The sequence below is a fragment of the Bombyx mandarina genome, chromosome A1 (assembly GCF_030267445.1).
Source record: "Bombyx mandarina strain Sakado chromosome A1, ASM3026744v2".
Taxonomy (NCBI): Eukaryota; Metazoa; Arthropoda; class Insecta; order Lepidoptera; family Bombycidae; genus Bombyx; species Bombyx mandarina.
In genome coordinates this window covers 656,099-677,597 of record NC_143234.1, presented here as the reverse complement: position 1 = coordinate 677,597, position 21,499 = coordinate 656,099, and the positions used below count along the sequence as shown (strand labels likewise).

At 40.1% G+C, this 21,499-nt stretch overlaps 1 protein-coding gene across 1 annotated transcript in view; it reads right to left on the bottom strand.

Annotated features, from left to right (window-relative positions):
- Nucleotides 1-21,499, bottom strand: part of LOC114240276 (uncharacterized) — a 103,818-nt gene that overhangs the window by 65,821 nt on the left and 16,498 nt on the right. The window contains exons 7-26 of the mRNA XM_089739852.1: nucleotides 20,226-20,307; nucleotides 19,413-19,581; nucleotides 18,588-18,763; nucleotides 17,556-17,711; nucleotides 17,168-17,259; nucleotides 15,750-15,835; nucleotides 13,423-13,522; nucleotides 12,577-12,654; nucleotides 12,250-12,371; nucleotides 10,996-11,100; nucleotides 9,550-9,672; nucleotides 7,742-7,856; nucleotides 6,587-6,664; nucleotides 6,390-6,511; nucleotides 5,502-5,594; nucleotides 4,455-4,622; nucleotides 3,271-3,481; nucleotides 2,685-2,809; nucleotides 1,334-1,448; nucleotides 454-531 (exon numbers count right to left, since the gene is read on the bottom strand). Coding sequence (XP_089595978.1) covers nucleotides 454-531; nucleotides 1,334-1,448; nucleotides 2,685-2,809; nucleotides 3,271-3,481; nucleotides 4,455-4,622; nucleotides 5,502-5,594; nucleotides 6,390-6,511; nucleotides 6,587-6,664; nucleotides 7,742-7,856; nucleotides 9,550-9,672; nucleotides 10,996-11,100; nucleotides 12,250-12,371; nucleotides 12,577-12,654; nucleotides 13,423-13,522; nucleotides 15,750-15,835; nucleotides 17,168-17,259; nucleotides 17,556-17,711; nucleotides 18,588-18,763; nucleotides 19,413-19,581; nucleotides 20,226-20,307 — 2,394 coding nt within the window. The remainder of the gene's footprint in view (nucleotides 1-453; nucleotides 532-1,333; nucleotides 1,449-2,684; nucleotides 2,810-3,270; nucleotides 3,482-4,454; nucleotides 4,623-5,501; nucleotides 5,595-6,389; nucleotides 6,512-6,586; nucleotides 6,665-7,741; nucleotides 7,857-9,549; nucleotides 9,673-10,995; nucleotides 11,101-12,249; nucleotides 12,372-12,576; nucleotides 12,655-13,422; nucleotides 13,523-15,749; nucleotides 15,836-17,167; nucleotides 17,260-17,555; nucleotides 17,712-18,587; nucleotides 18,764-19,412; nucleotides 19,582-20,225; nucleotides 20,308-21,499) is intronic.

Sequence of the window (21,499 nt, the reverse complement as noted above, 5' to 3'; positions counted from 1 at the left end):
AAAATGCTCGGAATTAAATAAAAATTACAATTTTGTTTTTCCTTTGATGTGTCCCCCGTCGGACAGATTCCTTTTGTTTGTTTTAAGTTTATTTTATACAAAAGTTTAGGTCTTTTATTTATCGATTGAGGCACTACGAAGTCTGCCGGGTCAGATAGTCATTAATAAAAGACAGAGAATGATTAAGGCCTGACGATAATCATACTTATCTCGACTTGCCAAACTCTTAAGGAATACTACTTATGAATTTATCCCCCATTTAAGTAAAGGAGTTCACAGTCCACATGATGGTAAAAGGTCACCGGAAAAAAAGTACAGCGGTTGACCCGCCTTACACTGAAACGCATTACTGCTTCTCGCCAGAAATAAGCAGGGTGGCGGTATCTACGAGTGTAAGCACATTATACGCAATACCACCAATAAATCTGTTAAATAATTAAATTTTAATTTTACCGTATACAACTTGCGGCAGTAGCTCGCTGATTGTGCCAACAGCTAAATCAGCTGTAGCGTAATCCGGATGATCGCGATCTGTTCAAAATAAAACTGATGTAGTACAAACAATTGAATAATAACTTTAAGATGAACTTAAAACAAGACTGCACTAAGATACAACTCTCATAATGACTTATAGAGTTGCGGTCGGGATTTGCCTTTAGAACCAAGATTGCCAAGTTGAGTCGGAGAATGTGATCGATAATGTTAGTTATTGTTACACCGATAAGAGTAACGTCATTTATTGCCGAATAGCCGAACGAATATCGAAGGATCTAGTAGCACATAGAACGCTGGAGAAGTACAACGCCATCTATTGTCAGTTAGCGGAAACACATAATACTCGACTTGTGTGGAATATTCTCGATAAGTCTAGGGATGTGGTATCGGCTATCGGTTTTAAGTTGTATTTTGTTGGAAACTTTATTTATCCCGAACCCCAGCGCGTAGCATTATCAAATCAATAGAAAATACGTTTGTACCTTTCTTTTATTGTTTAGATAGTTGAACAAAACTACAGCCTAGTGTAAAATACTAACCGACACCTATAGACATGAACCTACCTTGAGACATGAGGTCAAAGTCTCAAATATAATGATTACCTATCCCATCCATCAGACAATAAAGCATGACCACTTTGCAGAAGAAATAGATAAGTTTATGATACCTAGCCAATACAACCCGTAAAAAGCCGATTGGTCCCGGTTCCCGGTACACTGGTATAGTACTCAGAGAACGCTATTTCTCGTTCTCCGCTGAATCGGTTAGTACTCTTTTTTTACAGACATTGAAAGAGATAGAGTGGTGCTATTCCAAACTAAACAGCCGAAATATATACCTGATGTGGAAGAAATGAGTGCAGCAATCGCGGCGTTTAATTGCGCCAACTTATCCGCTAGGCCGCTTTGCAATCTCACTGCATCTTCTTCTCTCATTAACTGGCATATAGCTGGCTGAACAGTAATTGGTTGGTTAAACAAACGCCTAAGTCTGAGACTGCAACATGGCAGACGTCATTTGCAATAATGAATAGAAACGATAAATGATGATTAACTTCTGAGTAGTATAGTTTTTTTACCTACCTAAGCTGATAGCCTTGAGAGGCTATTTCAGCGTAACCTTAACTATTAGGTAAGATCAAATCTGACGACGTTGCTAACACGAACCCTAGCAAGAGCCGTGCTTCGCAGAATCTACCACCGGATCGGAAATGCGACCCACTGAGAAGATCCGACGAGAAACTCAATGGGCTGTGTCTGTGAGTTATTTTACTCAAATTCAAATTCAAAATCATTTATTTCAACTTAGATGTCAGTTTGACACACTTGTTGAATGTCAAAATACAAATAACAATGTTAACTCTACCACCGGTTCCAAAAAAAGCCACAGTCCTGAGAAGAACCGGCGAAACAAACTCAGCGGGCTTTTTTTTTGTTTTTTCTCAAATTTTTTCTTTTTTTTAAATAAATAGAAATATTCACAATAAAAGAAAAAACAAGTCAAAAAAATACAATTAAAAAAAAATGAATAATAATGAAAAATGAAAAGGCCAGGAGCGAGCGCCTCATTCCCACGTAGTGCCATCTAGTAAATAATCCTTAACTTTATAATATGCCTTGTTGCACAAACGTTCCTTAACAGTTTTCTTAAATCTATGAACAGGTAGTAGTTGAACGTTTAGTGGGATCTTGTTGAAAAGTTGTACACCCAGCCCCCTAAAAGAGTTGCTTATTTTCTTAATTCGAGCCGCCGGCAACGCAAGCCTATGTTTGTTCCTAGTGTTCACATTGTGCAAATCGCAGACTCTGGGGAATTCTTCAATGTTTTTACGCACGTACAATAAATTTTCGTCGCGCCCTTCGTCGCAAGCGACGGGTTCGACGAGAACGATGACCGGTAGTATCAGAAGTACATGCGGGTACTTCGAAGCTCCGAATACTTTACAAGCTCAATAGTAATAATAATACTGACTCCAAACGAGAATCGAATCTGGACCCTGTGATAAATATCTTAAAGAGACAATATACTTCTGATGCAGTTATTTTTTTTTTCTTTTATTGCCCTTGTAGGCAGACGAGCGTACGGCCCACCCGATGGTGAGTGGTTACCGTCGCCATGGGCTTCAGCAATGCCATGGGCGGAGCCAAGCCGCTGCCTACCAGTTAAGTTACCTAAGTTAAGAGACTAACCTCGTTTAACTCATTCCTGGCATCCTCCAAGTTCTTCTTAGCTTGTGCTGCACTGTTGATGAACTTCAATCTTCTTAATTCACGCTGTTTCTGATCATCTCCGGTATCGGGACTCTCGCTGTCGCCTAAAAAACGAATACTCTTTCATTCATCTTTGCCACTCACCTTGAGACACGAGTTCTAAGTCTCAGTTTTACAGTACAACAATTGCCCTAACCTTCAAAACTGAACGCATTACTGCTTTACGAAAGAAACAGGGTGGTGGTACCTAGGCAGGCTACCTATAGGCTATATTACCCTACCACCATCAATAAATGTGATGGCACTTGTGAAAAGGCGAGTTCAGTAAGCGACTAGGATGATAATTTTAGTTTAAATTGGCATAAAAGGATAGATGACAACTTGTTTTATTTATTAAAGCCTTAAAATTTATTTATTATTGTTTTATTTAAATTATTATTTATAATAATATCACAAATGATAATAAAACTTAGGAGGATCTATTAGAAGATGTTGCAAGCTCCACCAATGCATCGTGGAAAAGGGAAATAATTAATGCACAGATTTGATCCCAAAACCGTCTTACCTAAAGATCCGACAGCATTCTTCAGAGCGTCCAAAGCTCGCGCTATTAACAACGAGTTGTGCTTCAGGGCCTCTCTATGATGATTTCTACTCGGGTCCTCCACTAACGGTTTCCAAACCAGGGCCAAATGCTGCACTGATGATGAAAGGGCTTCGGAAGCGGCCATTAAAGCACTTCGACAGTGTGGTTCGTGAAGTGACGGGGCAGTCAGCTAACAAGGAAGTAAGTATTAAGATAATCAATCAGTATAGTTGCGAGCTTATTCGGGTAGGTCTATCTGGCTTTACTTGGCACGAATGATTCCATGCATCTCAATGGGTATTTTGGTATTACTGCGGTGATTCCGATACAGTCGAGTCTTAAACCTCGGGTTAGTGGTGCAACTACTGACAGATACCAGCCGTCTGCGTCGTAAAGCACTCTTCACACTATCTTAAAAGAGGTCATAGATTCTAGACTGTAGATGTACCAAGAGATTCGCTTAGACCGAATTCATAACTATTATTGATGGTATAATTATAATGCTTAGTGACTTAAGTATAAAGAGTCGCTTAATATGTAACATGGGAACTGGATTCGACTCCCATTCGAAGGTATTGGTATTTAGTAAATTTTATACTTGGTTTCAATTTGTAGTTCTTCCTGTTTTTTTTTATTTACTGCTTAGTTGCTTAGGCGAATTCACGGTTCACCTGGTGTTAAGTGGTTACCGGAGCCCATGGACAATTACGACGTAAATGCCGTCACCTAACTCGAGACATAAATTCTAAGTCTCAATTTTAACAGTATACCGGCTGCCCCACCCTTCAAACCGAAACGCATTACTGCTTCACGGCAGAAATAGGCAGAGTGGTGGTACCTACGCGTGCCGACTCAAGATGTCCTACCACCAGTTAAAAGGCTTTCAGTTCATACGACGTATCCTAGCTTGAACATAGTATTCTGGGGGCTTACGACGAAAGGAAAGAGCTTCCACCGAGCGATTGTAATTCGGTTGACCGACGGTCCGAAAGCTATTATTCGGAACTTGTATCTAAGCAAGCTTATCTTAAAAATGTCGTAAGCGATATTCAGGCATCTGTCAAATATCTTGTGTTCTATGAGATGAGAGTGTGTTTAATTTTTAAGAACCAGTGATTTCTTAGCTGCCCGCATATGGGGAATGATAGCAAAACCCAGAATACCTGAGCACACGCAAGCAGGTCCCTCGCGCAATAAGCTACTCTGGACTTAGCGTCAGCTACTTCCTTCGATGCTGAACTATCATCGTCAGGAACTTCGCCGAGGAGTTTGTCAACAGTGTCCAACAAGTTCGAAGATTTATCTCCAACATTTTTGGATAAATCTATGATCTGTAAAAGAAGGTATATTAGAATGAAATCAAATAGAAAACCATTTATCCGAATCAGAATTGCAATCATTGAACGAAGACCTCGTACAGTTCTGACCCCTTTATTTTCTTGGAAGTTACACGATCTTCACCCAGGTAATGTATCTTTGGAACTGATGAGCAATTCCCTAAGTTCCAGGGTATGCTAGAGACCGAACTAAGTTTCATATATCTCTTCTTTTTCTTCACCTTATCCCACTAGTTAGGGTCGGCACAAATTTTTCTCTTCCATTCTCTTCTATCAGCCGTCAACTCAACACTCACTCCTCTCTCTCTCATATCGTCATTCACACACTACATCCATATCTTCTTCGGTCGACCTCTTCCCCCCCTACCTTGCACTACCATTTCCATACATCTCCTAGTCACATGCATCTTCTCTCTACGCATCACATGTCCACACCACGCTAACCATCCTAACTGAGGTATGATTTCAAACGATGAAGATACCGTTTTGTAATATCATACCACCCGTAAAGGAAGTAAAATATTATATAATAATTATGTAGGTAAAGCTACTTATAAATAGAAAAGCTGTGTTAGCTCACCGCCAGTTGGCAGAGTTCCCAGAAGGCTGGCATCATTTCCACGCTGGATAGCGATGCTAATTCTTTGTGCAAAACACGTAACGGCCTTCTGGTCTCCCGACGCCTCAAATAGTTTTTTTACGGTCCTTAAAAAAGCTTTTAGCAGATCTCTCTTCGTGTTATTACATACCGTGAAGAGAATTTACATGTCCGCTCTTTCATTTGTTAATTACCAGGGCTACTTTCACACTTCCTCTGATATACTCATTACTCACTCATTAGTCACATATAGAACACAGTAATGCTCTGCTCACCTCGACCTCTTTGTCTATATTGCCACCGCGACCAAGGGCACACAATAGCTTCCTGGAGACATCGGCGTAGCCGTTACAGGCCTCCTGCATTTTCTATAACAAAAAAATAATGCAAGACTTTTTTGAGGTACGATCCACCTCTAAATAGCTGTGGGAGCTTATAGTTATCATAGACGCAGACCTTTTTTTTTAAACGAGAAAATCATCGTCTGATACATATATCGATATCTTAATTATATTGTATTTTATAGCCAAAGTCACCCTTGATATCGAGCACTTTCGCAGAAGAAATAGATCGGTAGGAACGAACCTCCCTGGTTCAGAGACCAATGTAGCAATTGACCATCTAATCAATATTAAACCGTGCTATTCGAATTGTTTTAATGGTGGTAGGACCTCTTCTGAGTCCGCACGGGTAGGTACCACCACCACTCTGCTTATTTCTGCCGCGAAGCAGTAATGCGTTTCGGTTTGAAGGGTGGGGCAGCCGTCGCAACTGTACTTGAGACCTTAGAACTCATATCTCAAAGCGGGTGGCGACATTAACGTTGTAGATGTCTATTGGCTCCAGTAACCACCAGGTGGGCTGTGAGCTCTTTCACCCATCAAGCAATAAAATTAAAAAAATTACAGGTACAGAGAACGTTTGGTACCACAATATTTTGGAATCTTTCACCCGTCTCCTTCTTTCAATCCTTTGCTCATTTGTAATGATTGTTTTACACGATAATTCATGATGTTACTAAACGGTAGGCAGCGGCTTGGCTCTGCCCCTGGCATTGCTGAAGTCCATGGGCGACGGTAATCACTCACCATCAGGTGAGCCGTATGCTCGTCTGCCTACAGGGGCAATAAAAAAAACCAAAGGCGATATCTAGAAATACTTACCTCGTGATCATCGGGTCCTGTAAACGTACATAGCTTTGAGGTCATAGAGCACAGTGAATTTATATCCTTGACCACTCCTTCTGCTGCCTCATTATCCTTCATGGATTTCCAAGCAAGAGAATCTGCGTACAAGCAAGCGTTCAGAGTTATGAACCCGTTTATATCGAAGCTAAAGTCAATACTATTGATCTGCTCACCTTTAGCTATCTCCGGTACGAGTTCTCTGATCATATTCAAAGAGTTAATGGCCGCTTGGTAATCGACCATTTGTGGGTCTGGAAAATAAATATTACATAATACGTTAATTATTACTGTATAAAGAAACCCAGTTAAACCCTAATCCGCGCTAATTAAAATATATTAATTACGTGTCACGTTGTTTGTCCGCGATGGACACCTAAGCTACTGAACCGATTATAACTTCTTTTTTTTTAAATATTTGTTTTGTTCCAACTTAGGCCATAGGATGATTTTTATTTCGATTAATTGTCGCAATATTTATTAATTAACAATAAAATGATTTCTGATGTTGATTATTGTTATTAATTGTAAGTTTCATAAGTCTAAAACAGATGGCGCCTTAAATCAGTTTTTACAGACAATTGTAATACTGCCTGACATTAATATCTCATAGATGGCGCTGTGTTAAAAATACCAACGTTTCACATAAGCTACAATTGAATGGCATAAACACCACGTGTTGCTGAGGCTAAAGTTTAAATGAAATTTATTTCGTAGTAAAGGCAATACAGTGAAATCAAATTGTTCTTACTTTGTTAATTTTTTGTATTAGCATAACCGGTCACGTGTTATTTAGAAACAAAAACCTTAACCACAGCAACGTGTGGCCGGGTCTGCTAGTGAGATTTATAAAATAAACATGCAAAAAGGTTCCAAATCAACAAATTTCTCAATGATTTTTCTATTTGTCGTCATAAGACTGACTGATTGATGACTTATGTTAACCTCAGCCTTGCAATCATCATCAACGTTGACATACCACCACCACCGCAAAAATAAGCAGGGTGGTGGTACCTACCTGTGCGGACTTACAAAAAATTTTACCACCTGTAATTATGCCAGTTATAATTTAGCGAGTTTGATTTTTATTACACGATGTCATTCCTTCACCGTGGAAGTCAATCGTGAACATTTGTTAAGTACGTATTTCATTAGAAAAAATGGTACCCACTGCGGTATACACCGACGATTGTATCGCTTGATACGAATGCACCAAGCATCTTATCCTTTAGGCCACGACGACTTGGTATTAAGGTTATTCTAAAATGATCGTAGATATGTATGACACATTTGAAGTTTCAAACAATATGAATAAAAACTCATTGACCGACCTGCGTGAGCCATTAAGTACAACGCGACCGCAGCACTGAGCTTCCTTACGTTCTCCGATGTAGACTCCTGCAATTGCGCCTGTTGGACTGGCGTTAACTCTAGACCGCCACATTCCTGGAAATACTTATATTAATAACTAGCGACCTGCCCTCGCTTCGCTTAGGGAACTGTAATTTATTATAGATAACAGTATTTCTCCACTATTTAATGGATGTTGTAATACATATAAACCTTCCTCTTGAATTTTTATTGCTTAGATGTGTGGACGAGCTCACTGGTGTTAAGTGGTTACTGGAGCCCATAGACATCTACAACGTAAATGCGCCACACACCTTGAGATATAGTTCTAAGGTCTCAGTATAGTCACAACGGCTGCCCCACCCTTCAAACCGAAACGCATTACTGCTTCACGGCAGAAATAGGCGGGGCGGTGGTACCTACCCGTACGGACTCACAAGAGGTCCTACCACCAGTAATTACGCAAATTATAATTGCGGGTTTGATTTTTACTGCACGATGTTATTCCTTCACCGTGGAAGTCAATCGTGAACATTTGTTGAGTACGTATTTCATTAGAAAAATTGGTACCCGCCAGCGAGATTCGAACACCAGTGCATCGCTCGATACGAATGCACCGGACTTCTTATCCTTTAGGCCACGACGACTTATCATTAAAAAAAACCGCATCATAATCCGTTGCGTAGTTTTAAAGATTTAAGCATACATAGGGGGATATAGGGACAGAGAAAGCGACTTTGTTGTATGCTATGTAGTGAAGTGGTCTTTGACCAAGAAAACTGAACTATTGCGTAACGGAAATAAAACAATGACAATAGCAACAAACGCGAGATTGTTAAAAGAGTTTATACCATATTTATAGTAATTAAAGTCACAGTTGAACGAACCGGTTGGATAAGTTAAGAATATTTAGGTTAACAGACAATTCGTTATCAACTCATTAAGTGTACTACTTAGTAGTTCAATAGACTAATATATTTTTTTTGGAAGGTAGAATTACCCGGACGGGTACAATGGCCCGGGCGCCTTTCCTGTTTCACAAGGACAGGTGGGCGAGCAAGAGCTCAGCCAGGAGGGAGATAGTAATAATCAGGATCTGACAATCTGCTATAATATAATATATATAATAGCATTAAAACTCCGATCTCATGTCCAAAGTACGTCGTTAATCTAAGGAAAAAAGAGTCCTCAAACAAAGATTTCCCTGTGGCTCTGCTGATTTCTATGAGTAACCAGTTACGATCAGATGAATCGTATTTGACTGTCTTTGAGGTCAATAAGCAGACGACTCTCCCCTTGAATTTTTTTACTGATCTAATTTTGCGCAGGATAAAATCGACAGGAACGTTCCTTCCTTCTTGGTTGGGAATGGATTCTGTAATCATATTTAACCGCCCCGCTCGATCATTACCTACGTCCGATACCGGTTGGCTCAAAATTCAAATAGACCAGATTAGTTAAGATTCCTCCCTGAGAGTGGACGGTGAGCGTGGTATGGACATGTGATGCGTAGAGAGAAGATGCATGTGACTAGGAGATGTATGGAAATGGTAGTGCAAGGTAGAGGGGGAAGAGGTCGACCGAAGGAGACGTGGATGGAGTGTGTGAATCACGATATGAGAGTGAGTGTTGATATGACGGCTGATAGAAGAGAATGGAAGAGAAAAACTAGCTGTGCCGACCCCACCTAGTGGTATAAGGTGGAGAAAAAAAGAAGAGAGTTCAAATCCCTTCTAAGCATCATCTTCATAATTGTTCTGAGGACTTTTCGAAATCTAATGAGACCAACCTTAGCGATATCGTTTTGCGCTGCGTTCAAAGCGTGAAGCGTGGTCGTGGCGGCCGCGATGAATGACGCCCTCCGTAATGTTTTGTCCATCTTCTCGTCAGCTATGAAACTCTTGCGCGACCTCTGCCAATTTGAAACGATAAACTTCATTATGGTACTATATTAGCAGCGACTCAACTTCTAGTATGGCTGTTCAGAACCTCTACATTAGTTTACTAGTCGTCTGATAACTATAATTTTTAGTATAGCTCAAAGTACGAAGACCATGTGGAAATTATTATTTTTTTATTGCCCTTGTAAGCAGATGAGCATAAGGCCCACCTGATAGTGGTTACCGTCGCCAATGGACTTCTGCAATGTCACGGGCAGAGCCAAGGCGCTGCCTATCATCAAGTTTTTTTTTATTGCTTAGATGGGTTTTTTTACTGGTGGTAGGACCTCTTGTGAGTCCGCACGGGTAGGTACCACCGCCCCGCCTATTTCTGCCGTGAAGCAGTAATGCGTTTCGGTTTGAAGGGTGGGGCAGCCGTTGTGACTACACTGAGACCTTAGAACTATATCTCAAGGTGTGTGGCGCATTTACGTTGTAGATGTATATGGGCTCCAGTAACCACTTAACACCAGGTGGGCTGTGAGCTCGTCCACACATCTAAGCAATAAAAAAAAAAAAAAAAAAAACGAGCTCACAGCCCACCTGGTATTAAGTGGTCACTGAAGCCTATAGACATCTACAACGTAAATGCGCCACCCACCTTGAGATATAAGTTCTAAGGTCTCAGTGTAGTTACAACGGCTACCCCGCCCTTCAAACCGAAACACATTGCTGCTTCGCGGAAGACATTGCTGCTTTACGGCAGAAATAGGTAGGGTGGTGGTATCTACTCATGCGGACTCACAAAAGGTCCTACCACCAGTAAAAAAGTACTTTCCACAAGCCTAGTTTGAAGAACGACATGTCACAGCGCTCGGGAAACACCGTGCAGGGGAGCTCATTCCAAAGCCGGATGGTACGTGGCAAAAAAGATCTCTGGAAACGCAATGTAAATGAACGCAGTGGCTCCAGGTAGTATAGATGAAATCCACTCCGGTGGCGAGCGGTGCGATGGTAAAAACGAGATGATGAAATCATCTCAAATAATTCCTTAGAGTGCATCTAGAAGAATCTGTATAAATACTTTTAGTTCGTTTTAAAACTCATATATTCTGATTACGGTTAATTATATATGGAACTCAACACTAGCGGCTACACGTGAACCCATAGATACAATCACTCCCATATCTCTTGATACATACAGATCTAAGTGTCCATTATATAGTACTACCAACTGGCCTACTCTGTAGTCGGAAATGACTGGGTTGCTCGCGGCAGAAGCAGGCAGCATGGTGCTGATACCTACCAGTTATAGTATGAAGAGCAGCTGTAGAAGGTTATTAATAGAGACTCACGTTTAGAAGGTCACTCCTTCTCCTGGTCCTTGGATCCATTGAGAAGTATATCTGAGTGGAAAGATCCGCAATCCTGCATGCCGCTTCGTCGGCTTCGCTCAGCTTCTGTTGGTCCAAGAAACAATTAATTGTATTCAAGTACCCTTGACCAGATCGACATGACAGAAGAAAATATTTGAGGAAAAAAAAAAAAAAGCCCGCGGAGTTTTTTTCGCCGGTTCTTCTCAGGACTGTGGCTTTTTTTGGAACCGGTGGTAGAGATAACATTGTTATTTATATTTTGATATTCAACAATGGTGTTATACTGACATCTAAGTTGAAATAAATGATTTTGATTTTGAATTTGAATTGAATTAGAGGCAGACTTTTTTCATGCCTATTTGAAAGGCATAATAATATGTAAATTAAAATACATTTCATTTCGCCTGCCGTATGGTATGGATCCTCAGAAAGAAAACCTTTTACTGTCAATAATTATGTATCCTAACATGTCCTTCCATGCAATAAAATCTTCGACGTCAAGTGTTTGGAAGCCTTAACTAATCAACTTAAACCCCACTTAGGAAGGCAACAAGGCAGCATTACGTTGCGACCTCTGTAAGCTCTGGTAAATATAAATTACTAGGTCATCTAACCATGTTTGTGACAGGATCTTCAGGCGTGTGAACTAAGCTACGGTGACCAGTGTTCGCTTTCCGTAGGTCTTCGAGAGTGTAAGTAATCAATTGCATGGCATTCATGCTTCTCACTCGTCCATCCATCCATACTACGAGTATTAGTATTGAAAATGCCAAACCCTCTCTGTCTCCCTCTGTTTATTACGTTTTAGCGTCAATAAAACTGCACCAATTTTGACGAATTTCGTTTTAAAATTAGTTTTAGTTTTTTTACTGGTGGTAGGACCTCTTGTGAGTCCACGCGAGTGGGTACCACCACTCTGCCTATTGCTGCCGTGAAGCAGTAATGTGTTTCGGTTTGAAAGGTGGGGCGGCCGTTGTATCTATACTTGAGCCCTTAGAACTTACATCTCAAGGTGAGTGGCGCATTTACGTTGTGCATGTCTATTGGCTCCCGTAACCATTTAACACCAGGTGGGCTGTGAGCTCGTCCACCCATATAAACAATAAAATAAAATAAGCTTATGTATAATTTTGTAAATTAAGGTTTGGAAATTGTCGAGAACAACATATGGGCAAAATTGCGTTAGAAAAACTAAAAAGATTATAGAGAAGTCTAATTAAAAAAAAGTATTACGTATTTATTTGGTTCCATGCATTCATTGAGCGATCTCAATAGTTCCTCTAGCTCTTGAAGGTCTTCTAACATCTTCTTCGTCATTTCCGGATTCGACTGGTTCTCGGCTGCCTTGCGAAGACCTTAAATTATGCATAATTGTGAACATCCTGATCTCTGCAAGCTTAAGAAATCTTATATGAAATGCATCTAATACTTAGAAAAAAAAAAATTGAATTAAATAAAAAATACTTCACAACTTAGGTTCTTTTGGGTGAAGCCAAGCGCACCGGACACCAGCTAGTACCATAGAGTTTTCATACATGCCATACTAATTAAAACACATACCATCCACGATAATAGGTTTATCTTCATTGATGGTGCGCAAAATGTCTTGGGCCTGCCTTATGTTGTCGTCAGTGGGATCTGAGAACATGGCGGCATTAACAAAAAGTATTAATGTAAATATGGCAATGATTTTAAAGCTCTAGACAGAAACATTACTGGTGGTAGGACCTCTTGTGAGTCCGCACGGGTAGGTACCACCACGCCGTCTATTTCTGCCGTGAAGCAGTTGCGTTTCAGTTTGAAGGGTGGGGCAGACATTGTAACAGTACTTGAGACTTTAGAACTTATATCTCAAGGTGGGTGGCGCATTTACGTTGTAGATGTCTACGGGCTCCAGTAACCACTTAACACCAGGTGGGCTGTGAGCTCGTCCACCCATCTAAGCAATATTGCCTACCATATTGCCACCAGGACCTGGTGTTAAGTGGTTAGTGGGGCCTATAGACTTTTACAACGTAAATGCGCCACCCACCTTGAGATATAAGTTCTAAGCTCTCAGTATAGTTACAAAAGCTGCCCCGCCCTTCAAACCGAAACGCATTACTGCTTTACGGCAGAAATAGGCAGGGTGGTGGTACCTACCGCGCGGACTCACGAAAGGTCCTACCACCAGTAATAATACAAATTATAATTTTGCGGGTTTGATTTTTACTACACGATGTTATTCCTTCACCGTGGAAGTCAATCGTGAACATTTGTTGAGTACGTATTTCATTAGAAAAATAGGTACCCGCCTGCGGGATTGGAACACCGGTGCATCGCTCAACACGAATGCACCGGACGTCTTATCCTTTAGGCCACGACGACTTCAAAATAATATAGCAAAGTTATAATTTTTATTATTACCGGTAAGAAATGTAACCATCTTGACCGAGTTGGAATTCAAACGATTCAATTTCCTGATGCAGTCCATGGACATATCGCCTCGTTGGGGTAATTCGCCCACCTAAAAAAAATAAAATTTGTAAAAAAATATATATATCAAATACCTACCTGTGTTTGTCTCAGTAAATTAATCAATAAAAGAATGATTGTAATCACGAGTTTTCCATACAAAATTAATAAGATAAATATTCACTCATCGCTTATGGCTTTTGTTTGCAATTCCTGATAAAAACTGGTATATTTATACACATAGTCTTATACGGTCAGAGTTACATAGCGTTATTATATTATTAATGCGAAAATAACTATATTTGTCTCTCTGATTTTAAACCAAAACTGCGAAATCGATTTCGACAAAATTCGATATGAAGAGAATGCGTAAGAATATCGGGTGCCTTTCATCTTTCTACTGGGCAAGAGTCTCCACGCGATATAAAATGTGGTCCACACGGAAGTGGCTTCTGGAGTAAATGTGTATTTATATATTATTACTTTACATGTATATTATATTGTGTGTAATTATGTGTATGTATGTATTTTACTATTTTATACATAGGTATATTAAATTGTAGTATGCTTATACAAAGTCATATGTAATCTATATAAGTACCTATATTTAACATTATGTGTATTCTATAATACTGAGATGTTATTTTAAGGAAGATTTTTGTTTAGAGTTTGTTCTTTTTTTTTTTTTTTGTTATTGTTTGTTATTCTTTTGTTAATGCATGCATTATCTCTGCACCACTCTGTGGTCGACTGGAAGAGAATGCCCATGGCATTAAGTCCGCCTGTGTACAAGTTTTGTTTTGTGCATAAAGTATAAATAAATAAATAAAGCTAGCTAGGAACAAACAGTAAAACTGTATAAACTATTATATGTATCTATGTATGTATGTATGCATGTGTGCATGTATGCATGTATATGTATATGTGATTGTGTATATATGTATACTTATAAACATACTTTTTTGTGTATGTATTTATGGCTTAATATAAATTTCATTGCACCTACCACTATTTACTCTGCACTACCTTTGGTTGACTGGTAGAGAATGCCTTAGGCCGCCAATGTAAATTTTACATGAAGTGTAATAAATAAAAAATTAATAAACAAAACATTACTGTTCCCTCATCATATTTAATCGCAGCAAAATAATGATCAAGCGCGTAATATTGATGTACAAGGCCACGGCCGGCCGGTGCGCGGCGGCACAGAATAAGAACAATAACAAGAAACACCCAAATCACTTTTTTTTTATTGCTTTGATGGGTGGACGAGCTCACAGCCCATCTGGTGTTAAGTGGTTACTGGAGCCCATAGACATCTACGACGTAAATGCGCCACCCACCTTGAGATATAAGTTCTAAGGTCTCTAAGTATAGTTACAACGGCTGCCCCGCCCTTTAAACAGAAACGCATTACTGCTTCACGGCAGAAATAGGCGGGGCGGTGGTACCTACCCGTGCGGACTCACAAGATGTCCTACCACCAGTAATTACGCAAATTATCATTTTGCGGGTTTGATTTTTGTTACACGATGTTATTCCTTCACCGTGGAAGTCAATCGTGAACATTTGTTGAGTACGTATTTCATTAGAAAAATTGGTACCCGCCTGCGGGATTCGAACACCGGTGCGTCGCTCGATACGAATGCACCGGACGTCTTATCCTTTAGGCCACGACGACGTTCACTTCAAGATAGGCTTTGAAAATTATAGATTTTTGTGGATTTCTCCAGGATCCGATCATCAGGTTTTGATGATTACATGACAATTCGAGAAGTCTACCCTTTCGAACAAAAAATAGAAAAGAGAATTATCAGAATCGGTTCAAGCGTTCTCGAGAAATCGGTGAAGATAATAAGGTCGGGGAAAAAGACTTTTCTCATATAATAGTATGTATGAAATCGTAACAAAATCTCTTTGGCTATACTATTTGTATCTGGCTGGTTTTGGTATCATTAAAAACTTAAATTTTAAAGTAGATAATTCCAAATTCAAATTTGGGAAATGTGTGATTTTTTTTTTTGTATTTTCAAGATGAACATACATAGATAAAAATTGTGGTCGAATTGACAGCCTCCTCTTTTGAAGTCGGTTAAAAAGCGTGATTTTGGTACCTTACATAGCTCCTTAACGTTCTACTTACTATTCAAAAATATTTTCAATCTCTACGTAAACGAAGTCGCAGGTACAATTTAGCGTTATGCCAAAGTAACTATTCCACGCGGACGATTTCGCGGGCTAGTTCCACCATAATGACTTATATAGTAATTTTTCCTCACCACTGCATGTTGCTGTTGCTGCAATTGTCCCATCGTTAATATTTTCTGGACAGTCATGATCTGGGTTCCTTGACGGCATTCAGAAGCTGAAAAGAAGTGATGTGAGTGAACCAGACACTACGCAAGCAGGATTGTGGTACAGGGCATTAAGTCCGCCAATGTAAATTTTACATGAAGTGTAATAAATAAATAAATAAAAATAATTTATAAACAGTATTTATTTGCAGCATCAATATGACGTCATAACTCACAGCCCATATGGTGTTAAGTGGTTACTGGAGCCCATAGACATCTACAACGTAAATGCGCCACCCACCTTGAGATAAAGGGTGATTTTTTAGCTATTTTCTTTTTGGCAACACTGATTTTGAAAGCTAACGCATGTTTCGTGTTTTGTGTTATTGTCAAACATCTTCAGTTTGGTATATAATTTAACCATGAATCGTCTTACAAACGAACAACGCTTACAATTCATTAAATTTTATTACCAAATGCGTGCTCTGTTAAGAAAGTTCATCTCGCGTGGTTCTTCCATTTTATGGTCAGTTTAATCGACCCACTGAAGCGGCTATTCGGGCTATTGTGACTAAATTTCGCATCAAATTTACATTGTTGGACATTAAACCACCATCACGCTTACGTACAGTGCGAACTGAAGAAAATACCGCAGCTGTATCGGCCAGTGTTAGTGATGACCATCAATTATCGATTCGACGACGTTCGCAGCAATTGGGCCTCTGTTACTCAACAACGTGGAAAATTTTGTGAAAGGATTTAGGTGTGAAGCCTTTCAAAATACAGCTGGTGCAAGAATTGAAGCCGAAAGACCTACCACAACGCAGAATTTTTGGTGAATGGGCTCTTGAAAAGTTGACGGAAGATCCACTTTTTTATTTCACGTTTGGAACCGGTCAATTGGTCGCCTAGATCGTGCGATTTAACGCCTTTAGACTATTTTTTGTGGGGCTATGTTAAGGCTCATGTCTATGCTGACAAGCTCGCTTCGATCAACGTATGGGAAGACAACATTGAAGCATTTATTCGTGAGATACCAGCCGAAATGTTGGAAAGAGTATGCCAAAATTGGACTAAGCGGATGGACCGTTTGAGGCGCAACCGTGGTCAACAATTTCATGAAATAATCTTCAAACATTAAATTATACGAACCGTACTATCGATTCAAATAAAGATTTCATAATGTTTTCTAAATATTTTGTGTTTTTTTTTTAAATCATTTCCTATAGCTATTAAAAAATCACCCTTAATAAGTTCTAAGGTCTCAGTAAATTTACAACGGCTGCCCGGGGGGGCAGCCGTTGTAAATTGGCGGTGGTACCTACCCGTGCGGACTCAAAAGAGGTTCTACCACCAGTAAATTAATGAACGAGTAATGATTGTCGCTAAGTTATCAAACTCACCATTTTCGTAGGAGATAATTTTGCTTGGACCGACGAAAGAATGCTCTACAATCTTGTTAGGATTATTAGCAATGTATTGTATAGTGTTTAATCTGGAACAATTACGAATTGTAATTAATATGGCGTCTCTGTTTACCGACTCTCTTTTGGTTAATTATTAAAGTTTATTATGATTTATGTCCCATAAAGTACACATGAGGACCTAAGAGGTAGACGTAAGAAGAAATGGATGGATTGCGTGAAAGACGATATGTGTAAGAGGGAAGTCAGTGAAGAAATGGTTTGTGATAGAGGAGTATGGATAGAGAAAGCATGTTGCGCTGACCCCGGGTGATGGGAGAAGGGCAGGAGAATGATGATGATGAAAGTACACTTAAGAAAGCCTCACTTAGAAGGAGCTACTTCATCTTCGGTTATGATCATCCTATCGGAGCTGCTGAAGTTGTGCTTGGCCAGAAACTTCTTCCCTATCAGATCGATGTAGCCCTCCAGAATATCTCTGATCTGGTTGGCGTCTCTGGTCTTCACGGTGTACGGTTCCTCACTATGAATTAAAATAACTTCGGTAAAATTGAAAAGGTACTGTCAGTTTATGTGTGGATAGGTACGTAAGTATGCGGTAGACAGCGGCTTGGCTCTGCCCCTGGTATTGCTGAAGTCCATGGGCGACGGTAACCACTCACCATCAGGTGGGCCGCGTGCTCGTCTGACTACAAGGGCAATAAAAATGTGAATATAACACAAAGGGGGTTGAATTTGGGGAAAAAAAAAAGTGTTCTTTGAGCGCGAACCATCGATAGATCGACTCTATTAATGCGTATAAAGTGCGGAGCGTCGGAATACCGACTATTGCGCAGTTTGATTATAGGTATTAGATATCCTGACACCTGTACGGACGTGTCTTAGCGAACGCATTTATAACATTATTAATAAGCTAATAACGATTAAAAATAACTATTTACTTTTGTATTTTTTTCAAGTTAAACTATTTTATAAGGTACTTTCAGTAGCAATTTCTGCAAAATATGTGAAAAAATTAGGTCAGCACTAAAATTATTAAAATATCTTTCACGTATGTACAGGCATAAACCTATATTATCTTCTATATAAATAAAAATGAATTGCTGTTCGTTAGTCTCGCTAAAACTCGAGAACGGCTGGACCGATTTGGCTAATTTTGGTCTTGCATTATTTGTGGAAGTCCAGAGAACGTTTAAAAGGTAGATAAATATGAAAATACTTGGAACTAAATAAAAATAACAATTTTGTTTTTCCTTTGATGTGTCCCCCGTAGGACGGATTCCTTTTGTTTGTTTTAAGTTTATTTTATACAAAAGGTCTTTTATTTATAGATTGAGGCACTACGAAGTCTGCCGGGTCAGCTAGTCTCGTATAGATAAATTTTTGTTTATAAACTGACCTGTATTCGCCGAAGTTCAAAATAAAAGCCTCGGCGTTGGCAACGTTATATGTCTTCACGTGGGTCAAGGGCCAAACTTGCAGGATTTCTTTCGTAGTCTCGTCTAAGCGCAGAATGGATTCGGCGTTGATGCCCAGGAGACGTGGTATCAACTTCTTTTTACCTTTCATCTTCTCCTGCTCAGAAAAAGTTAAGGTTTGGTCGCTTTAGCTATCCTTCCGAAGTGTCAGTGGCGTGAGTATGACCTGGTATGGGATAACACTTATGCGTCGCTCACATAATTTTAATTTCTTGTAAGCAGGCAGCTTAGTCTTTACTGGTGGTAGGACCTCTTGTGAGTACGCGCGGGTAGGTACCACCGCCCTGCCTATTTCCTACTATTACATAACATTTTTTATCAACTTATGCAATTATTATATAATTAGACAATAATCATTTAATATTAAAACAGTAACAAAATAAGACCACGCTATATTTATAAACATTAACAAAAGCAAAACATTAGCTGTCCCCTTCACACTCATTAGCTAGACCGCGGGAGAGAGAGACGAGCAGATTTTTCGTGATGCGCATGCAGTGCGAAGTCACGCCGCGCACTTATTCACAAACACTACACAAGTGCAACGTGTGAATGGTTCAATGCGAGCTACATGGTAGGCGGAGTGGGGGTGTTAGGTTTTATTTTCGTTACGGAATTTCCTGATTCGGTCGCCGCGCTCAAGCCCGCGATAAAAGCTATGCAATAGCTTAAAAAAAGAACGGAACACCATGAGAGCAACATGAAAACCAATTCACCCATAGCAAACGATACTAATATTTTCATACTTTAACTAAGAAGAAGGTGACTCCGAAAGTAGGTAGATCCCTGGCTGTCTTGATGTACAGGGACTTGGCATGCAACGGCGTCAGACCCTGGTGCTTTTTGTAAGCCTTGATGATCTTCTTCTCAACGCCCCACGATCCAGAATACTGCGTGGGTAGATATTCGTTCATGCTGTTGGAATAAAGACAAATCGCGTACATGAGCCATTAGTGTCCGACTGATTATCCCACAATCGTTATCCCCTAGTGGCATCCTGGCCTTTTTACTAGGCTGTCGAAGGAGGATAGTATTTGGGAAGATAAGAAGGTTATTTTGAGCGCATTTATCTGTTAGCAAAGTCTTAGCAGACGATGAAGGGCAAAGCAATAAAATATGTTGTCTTTATTATAAAGCTACGTATAGTACTTAAATACTCTCCACAAGCCTCGTTTGAAGAAGGGCATGTCGTAGCGCTCGGGAAACACTGTAGAGAGGAACTCATTCCTAAGCCGGATGGTACGTGGCAAAAAAGATCTCTGGAAACGCACTGTGGATGACCGCAGTGGCTCCAGGTAGTATGGATGAACTCTATTCCGGTGGCGGGCGGTGCGATAGTAAAAACGAGATGATGGTATCATCTCAAACAATTCCTCGGAGCACTCCTTACATTGCTGTCGCTACCCGGACCAAACAGAAACACGTGATGCCTGTTTGCCTCCATAGCAACAAGTAGACAGTTTATTTCCCGTCTATATCAATGAGCACTTCAACCAATGAGCCTTTTATCCTGAACTTTTAGGACTGTTGATTTAATTTTCGTATTTTTAAGCACTTACTTCGAGATAAATCCGGGCTTGAACCGATCCTCCTGGTAATCGCCGTAATGTATCTGACATTGAATGCCAGCGAACTCGATCGCTAAATGAATTTAAAAAAATACAGTCATTATGCATCTGCATGGTAAACATGCAACATCTTCTGCGACTAGAAGTAAAACAGATTATCTTCTTCGACCCGTATCCACCCAATCTTGAGTGTAGGTCTCTTCACATTCACCCCATTCCCTTGGGTCTCTTCCCTATCACACCCAGTCCCTACCAGCTACTTCAAAATAGATTAGCTGTTTAACTTATACTTAGTTGTAATTTTATTATATTGATGGATAACCACGCAAATGAACCCCTGGTGACTACCTAAACTGACAAATCACGTGCATACCACCACCGACCTTGAGACATGAGGTCGCAGTCTCCGTTGCGTGTATGGACACTTGTTATGCAATACAGCTGTGTGACCCTTGAATTACTCTACAGCAGTAACAATAATAGTCGTCAGTGACCACGTTTTTTTTTTCCTACCTAAGCTGATAGCCTTGAGAGGCTATTTCAGCGTAACTAGTAGGTGAGCTCACGGGGCTCAAATCGGAGTGATGCTAACACTGACCCTAGCAAGAGCAATGCTTCGCAGAGTTTACCACCATGACGATCCGCAGTAGCGAAGATCCGGCGAGAAACTCAGTGGGCTGTGTCTATGGGTTAATTTGCTCGTCGAGCCCTTCGTCGCAAGTAACGGGTTCGACGAGGACGGTGACCCCGGTGACCACGAAAAACTATTCAATACTTCGAAAATAATATTACGATAAAGATACGAGATAAAATCGCAAAAGTGCCAGCCAGCGGACGAGGCAGCGAAAAGCCGTCGTCCTATCGGATCATCCCAATCCACTCTCGGTCCTTGACACTCCAAGCATAAGTTCGATGTGAAATGTAGTCCATATACAAAGTCCACTGAGTTTCTCGCCGGAAATTCTCAGTGGGTCACGATTGCGATCCGGTGGCAGATTGAGCGAAGCACTGCTCTAGCTAGGGCAGATATCGGAGAAGTCTTTCTAACTCTTTTGTCCGTAGGTCTTGTAGATTGTATGATGCTAAGCTCTCTAATGCTGACATCTTTTGCTTGTCACTTGTAGCACATAGAAAAGCTATTTTAAAATATTTATAAGGTGATTTAGTCCGATGAGTATTATCGTTATATAGTGTAAGTCGATGTACAAAATAATATTATGTGCGTATTGTGCTGCTTTTGTTTTTTTGTAACTTAAATATCTCTT